This window comes from Erinaceus europaeus, chromosome 8, assembly GCF_950295315.1.
Source record: "Erinaceus europaeus chromosome 8, mEriEur2.1, whole genome shotgun sequence".
Taxonomy (NCBI): Eukaryota; Metazoa; Chordata; class Mammalia; order Eulipotyphla; family Erinaceidae; genus Erinaceus; species Erinaceus europaeus.
This window is the reverse complement of record NC_080169.1, coordinates 31,476,387-31,483,182: the sequence shown is the minus strand read 5'-3', so window position 1 is coordinate 31,483,182 and position 6,796 is coordinate 31,476,387. Positions and strand designations below refer to the sequence as shown.

Genomic DNA, 6,796 nt, shown 5'->3' with positions numbered 1-6,796 from the left:
AGGAAGCAGAAAGGAAAATTTTCTTTGACTTGTTTGGTGACTTAGCATGAATTTTAAGAGGTCAGTAAATCCTGATGTTTGAGTTAAAACTACTAGTAAATAACTACATTTCTAAGATACTATGATCTTTATCTTGATAAACAGAGAAAACACAGCTTTGTCAAATAGATCATTCCATATAAGTAATATCTCAAAGGTAATTATCTCAATATTACCACAAAACAGGTTTGTATTGTTTTAGATATTCAACTAAATATAAAATGCAAATGTCCCTAGTTTAGAAAAGGAGAAAAAAAACAAATTAACTGGCCTAGTCTTTTATCTTTTATTAATACCATTTAAAATATTACAAATAAATCAATTACATTTCATGCATTTAAAATGCAAGTCTAAAATGTTCCAGAGAAAGTTTTTTTTTCATTTCAATGTGAAATATCCAAATTATTTCAACATTACAATGAGCAACTAGTTTGCAGAATCTGCAAACATTTAAATGTATTATCAGGAGTGTTTATTAACAGTTAACAATATTACCTTCAGGAAATACACAAAGGCCAAAGTTAGTTGAGCTTCACTTGGACAATTTATTTACTACATGGGTTTTGGCAGACCCAGTTATTGGGAAATATAGGAGAACTCTCACTTTAACTATGCCTGAACTGCCAGCAAATGCAAATAAGTACATGCTCCATTAAATTAAATGTCATCCCACATTTATCAAATATTGTCTTACAGTTTGATACCTATCTAAATTCATATTCGAGCAAAACTAGGCCCCGAAAGTGCGTTTGTGGCTCTGCACCTCCAGAAGTGAGTTAAAAAGAAAAAATAATGAAAAAGAAGAAAAAGAAACCTGCAACTCGTCAGAATTGCAGAAATAATTCTCAGTATTTTCTTGTAAGAAAAAAATCAAGTTTACTTCAATATATTTTCAAATATTTACTGGAAGTAATGTACAATAAAAATACTATACAAAATCGTCTCCTGGACTACTGCACCTCACACCCATACACTGGTGGAGTTGCAGTTAATTGGTAACTAATCTAGAACGATTCTCCAGTTGTACAAACCATTAGGTTCGAATATACTTTACAAAGGTGTTTTTTTTTCCTTCTTCTTCTTCTTCTTCTTCCTATTTTCCCTCTTTTGGCATTTAAACTAGTCTTGAATGAAATAAACAATAACTTCTTTACTTATTTATAAGTTGAAATCACCAAAAAAAAAAGTTTAATCCTAAGGACCTTCAATGAATTGCAAGAATTTACATAAATGGGTACTGTACAAATTGCCGGTTAGACGAGAAGAAAAGAGAGAGACTAGACTGGGAGGTTATGTTCTGGAGTGGAGGAAAAAACGAGGTAGAAAAGGACAAACACGGAAATAGTTAATCTGATCTCACCGGAAAGGGGTATTTTTGCATAAGAAAAAGACACCTACACTCACCCCACCCCACCCTTACCCCTTAAGTTAATGTAATCAAAATAACTTTGGGATCAATATTAGCACAGTTTTGAGAGGAAAACTTTCTTACTGCTAGAGAAAAAGCCTATTTTAAAGGAATCCAAGTGGATAAATGCTGTTTTTTTCTTTAGTTTTTTTTTTTTTTAAGTTAAAAAAAAAGTTACAAAGATGAAAGAAGGCTGCAGAAAGGCTTCACAAAGACTGCCCTTAACTCAAAGTTGTACTGATTCCACCCTCAGAAGAGAAAGAGGCAGAGCTGATGCCGGGAGAGTGCGCACTACAAATCTCTGGGCCGAGCTCCGACGGCTCCGCGGAGGGCAAGCAGCTGTGCACAGCTGGGCGCAGGGACCCGGCAGGACTGTCCTAATCGAATCCCAGGTCGCCTGAAACCGAGGTTCAGGAGCCTAGTCGGCGGCTGCCCGGGATGACACCTCCCTCCCCCACCCCAGTCCCGACCTCCTGCCTCCCCCTTTCCAAGGCGCAACTCAACTTGGCTCAGCTGAATTGTTTCCTGTGGGTGCGGAGGCCCTGGGCTCCCGGGCAGTGGGTTCATTCAGCTCTAACTCCACTGGCCGCCCCCCTCAGAAAGACATGCCGGTCACAACCTGGGGACGGAGAAAGGGCTGGGAGGAGAGAGGAGACCTAAAGGACGAAAGAGGCGCAGGTTCGAGCTGGGGGGGGGGGGGGCGGGGGGAGAGGGCTCAGCCGAGCAGTGCTACCCGGGCGTAGAGGGAGAGCCAGAGCCCAGTATGTAGTACTGCGGCTTACTGACGTTTCCAGATGCCCCTTTCCCAAAGTCAAAGTGAAAAGAGAAAAAGAGTGAGACGAGACAGAGTGAGAGAGAGAGATAGAGATAGAGAGAGAGAGAGAGAGAGAGAGAAGGTTGCAATGGAGGACGTCTGGAGCAGAGGCCTGGCCAGACAGACAGCGCACAGGCGGCCGGGGCGGGAGGGGGTCGGCAGAGGGGCGGGCGCGGGGGAGGGGGCGCGTCACTCCAGCCCGTTGCGGTGGCCGGGCTCGGGGGGCGGCAGCAGCTCTGGCGAGTGGCAGGCCGGGCTGCCCGCCGCGCTGTGCTCACTGTCGGTGTCGCTGCCCTTCTTGCCTCCGCTCCCAGAGCCGGCCGAGCCGCCGCCGCCGCCGCCGCTGTGCGTCTTCACGTGCTTGCTGAGGTGGTCGCTGCGCATGAAGCGCTTGTTGCAGACAGGGCAGGCGAAGCGCTTCTCGCCCGTGTGGGTCCGCAGGTGCCGCTGCAGCTCGTCGGAGCGCGTGAAGCGCTTGCCGCAGAAGAGCCAGTTGCACACGAAGGGCCGCTCGCCCGTGTGCCAGCGCAGGTGCGCTTTGAGATGCGACGTCTTGCCGTAGACTTTCCCGCAGCCCGGGATGTGGCAGCTGTGCAGGCCCTTGCGCCGCAGGCTCGCCCCGGCCGGGCCCAGCCGCTCAGCCTCCTGGCAGTTGGGGCAGTCGCAGGTGGCGCGGCCCGAGTAGCGCCGGGCGGAGGAGCGCGGGGAGCCCCCCAGGGGAGCCGACGGCCCTGCGCTCAGCATGGAGCCCCCGGCGCCGGCCAGCGGCGACGGGGCCGAGTCCGGGTAGGAGCCGGGCAGCACCGGCTTGAAGCCGTCCATGAGGTGCTGCCCCGCGGGGCTGAGCAGATGTGAGGAAGCGCCGCTGCTGAAGGCCGAGTGGCTCAGGCCCGAGTAATCCGAGTTGTAGCCTCCGAGCGGCGAGTGCAGTGAGGTCTGGAGCCCCCCGGCGGCGGGGTGCAGCGACCCCGGCAGCGCGGCCGCGCCATTCGGGTTCTGCACGTCGATCCAGCCGGCGCCCACGTCCCACCAGCTGGAGGCGCCGGCCGAGCCCACGTCTCCCGCCGCGCTCAGGCCCGGGTGCGAGGGCTTGAACCACGACTCGTAGGGGTGCGCCATGCCCACGCGCGGGTAGATGCCCTGCAGCCCGTCCACCGAGGTGTGCACCTTGGAGATGAACACGGGCTGGTGGGAGCCGTCCTGCGAGTGCGCCGAAGAGCCGCCGCCGCCGCCCCCGCCCCCGCCGCCGCTGCCCCCCGACACGCCGGGGGCCTGGAACACCGAGTAGTCGTTGGCGAACGGGGAGCTGGACGCGGCGGCGGCGGCGGCCGCGGCGGCGGCGGCGGCGCTGCTGGAGGTGAGCGAGAAGGCGCTGGAGCCCGGGGAGCCGCCGCAGCTGAACGAGTCGGACACCAGGGCCGCCGCCGCCGCCGCCGCCGCCGCGGCCGCTGCGGCCGCCGAAGACGAGCCGCCGTTCCGAGTGGCCCCCGACACGCCGAAGCTGGACAGACCCGAGCCCACCACGTTGCAGCTGCCGGACGACGAGGAGGAAGAGCGTTTCCAGGGGTGGAAGCCTTTGCCGAAGGAAGACGAGCTGTCCGAAAGGGAGGAGGGAGACGGGCTGGGGCTGCCGATCTTGTTACAGGTAGCAGCAAGCATGGCCAGAGGAGTGGATCCCAACCTCGGTTCTTCCTGCGGAAAGGAGAGGAGAAGGGGGTGGGGGAGGGGAGGTGGTCAAAGGGCCAGCGGGGGAGGAAGGGAGGGAGGGAAGAAGTGTGTATCAGTCCGCCGGTAGCCTCCAAAACGCCCCCACTGTACCCCATCTGTCGCTGCGGCGCGCCGCCACCAACTCACCTGGCTCCCCCAACAGCCCTGGCACCCGGCTGCTTCCTACTCTATGGAAGGGGACAAGTTTGGCTGCCGGCGTCTGATTCGGGAGCAAAGCGCCATGCTAAAGAAGAGTTTGACAAGTATTCTCACCTAAAACACTCTCTTGCACACAACGCCCCAGGCACTTCGAAACAAACAAACAAACAAACAAAGAAAAAATCGAAATTGGGGAGGAAGGAAGTTTCCTTTGCCGAGAAGCCTGGGAAGAGAAGGAGAGAGAAGAAAAAAGCCACTGGATTGCTTTTAAAAGCACTTCCCCTGTAATCCAAAGAGAGCTTTGAAAATCCGGTTCCGGTCCCTCAGAAACTCATCGGGGTTGTTTTTCCCAGGTCAGAAAAAGAGCAAAACTATCGGGCTCGCTCGCTCTTCTTGCTTTCCTTTTTCTTAAAATATACATATCTACAATAGTTTTTTTTTTTTTTTAATGGGTTCAACATACCTGCAAGACAGGGAGGGCTGCGGGTTTTTTTTTTTTTTTTTAAGAGGGAGAGAGAAAATCCGTAGTTTTCCCAAAAGGAAAAACTTGCTCTCTTTACCACCGAAATCGTCGCATGTAAAACGGGCTGGGTGCGCGTCTCCCGAGCAGGGAGCGGCCGGGCGCTGCGAGGTGACTTGTCTAAATGCCCTTCGAAGCTTATCCTGCGGTGGAAAAAAAGTGACTCTGCCCCCCTCTCCCCCCTCTCTCTCTTATTCTCCAAACTCACTTGTATTTAAAGAAGAAGGAAGGGGAAAAAAAAAAAGGCTTCTCAATAGAGACTGATAGCCCGTGGCCTGGCCGGGGCGACTTTAACCCCCTCCGATCGGCAATAAAAGGAAACTAATTAAACCAGCAAGGGGAAAAAAAATCCTGAGACTCACCCCTAGAAGTGAAGTTGCCATCACACAAAAGTGCCCTCCTCCTCTCAGAGGATCTTTTTTATATTGATAAATCAGAGGCAGTGTTTTTTTTAGAGGTGTGCAATACAATGATCAGTTCCGCCCATTCCACCACAATTGTAGCTCCCTCTCCGGCTTTGAAGTGCCGCGGAGGCGCGGCCAGCCAATCTGCGGCCTCGCCGGGCCGCGCCGCGCGCGCGCCGTGAGGTCATCGGCGGCGCCACCACCGGGAGGTGGGAGGGGGGGCGGCGGCGGGAGGGGTGCCCGTGGCTCTGTGTGTGCGCTGCGGGGTGGGTGTGTGTGTGTGCGTGTGCGTGTGCGTGTGCGTGTTTGACCGAGTAGCTGTATGCGTGAGTGCCCCATCTGCAGAGGAGGGTACAGGGGTCGGGTGGGGAGGGCAGACACGAGGGGATGTGAGTGTAACGGGGGGGGGGCAATGGCGGGCGAGAGGAGGGACAGGACAGAGCGAAGGGGACTGTGCTGTGGGTGACACTCCAAGTGCGTGTGTGACAGAAAGGGGCAGGGGGACACATCCGTGGAGTGTTGAGGGGAAAGGATGTGAGTGGAGAACAGTGTAACTGAATCTCGCCAATCTAAGGAGGGAAGGAGAACAAGTGAAGGAAAGGGGAAGGGGGGCGTGTGAACGTGTGTTGGTGTGTGAAACAGAAAAAGCAGAGAGGAAGGCAGAGTTTGTGCATTTGATGGGATGGGGGAGGAGAAAAAAGGTATTGGTGAGCGTGTGCATGATTAAGAGAAAAGGGGTTGCATGCGTTGCGCATAGCGAGGGGTGAGGAGTAGGAACACTGCAGTAAGTGTAGGACCAAACAGCAAGGTTGGCGATTAGAAACTGACATTGCCAAGCTGAGTGAGGCAGAGTATATATTTCAAATTATCACCAACTTCCTGTAGCTCCTTGTACTGCAAATCTGGAGTTTATTTTTGAAATTTTTTGGACACTGTCACTACCTTTTTAAAAATATATTGATATGTAAGAATGGTCATATAGGAGTTTTACCTTATATTATGCTAATATATAAGTTTCCCTTCCTGGCTCTGAGGCTAAAGGCTAGAAAACTCTTAGGGAGGTCGTGGGGAGGAGGGACTATTTATAGAGGCGAGTTAGGGTGTGTGTGCATGTTTGACTTCTGTGTCTTGGAGTTAAGTCGTTACTTTAAGACGGTGTCCTCCCCCCCCCCCCCAAAGGAAGTGCAGGTCTTACTCTGGGGGGTGGGGGGGGGCGCGTCTGTTTATCCCGCGATGATGAGTAAATTTCAATACAAAAGACCAGCTAGAGAAAGGAATGAAAGAAGATTGTTTTTTCTTTGGGTGAGAAATTGAGGAGAGTTCTCTGAAATTTAAAGCTTTCACTGGAAATCACCATTGACTCTGAGTCGATTTTTTTTTAATTGAATCAGATAAAGTCAGATTTTTTATCGAGATCTATGGATTCTTTTTATCTGAAATCTTTTTCTTGTTATATTTGAGAAACCATCTTCTAGACAGTTGAACCACATCCATGAAGGCTCAGTGACCTATGGCTTTTGGTTCAGATGTCTGTAGTGTGAGTGCATACTAATATGTACACTCAGTTCAAATTTGGAAGTTTTTAGTCACCTTCTTACCATTGTCTTATTAGTTCCCTTCTGAAATATCTACAGCTTTACTGCCACCACAGGGGACCATCTTAAACCACAGAAAGCAACACACCAGTATAGCAAAAGGTTTGAGCAGCCTTTGAAGTCCAACTGAATATTCACAAAATTTTGAAA

The 6,796-nt window shown here is 51.5% G+C and overlaps 1 protein-coding gene across 1 annotated transcript; it reads right to left on the bottom strand.

The window, feature by feature from the left end:
* Positions 1-2,417: 2,417 nt before the first annotated feature.
* On the bottom strand, positions 2,418-5,112 carry SP8 (Sp8 transcription factor). The gene is made up of 2 exons (XM_007523938.2): positions 5,010-5,112; positions 2,418-3,953 (listed from the first exon to the last, which is right to left on the bottom strand). The coding sequence occupies exons 1-2, from the start codon at positions 5,028-5,030 to the stop codon at positions 2,451-2,453; spliced, it is 1,524 nt and encodes a 507-aa protein (XP_007524000.1). The 5' UTR covers positions 5,031-5,112; the 3' UTR covers positions 2,418-2,450.
* Positions 5,113-6,796: the final 1,684 nt, after the last annotated feature.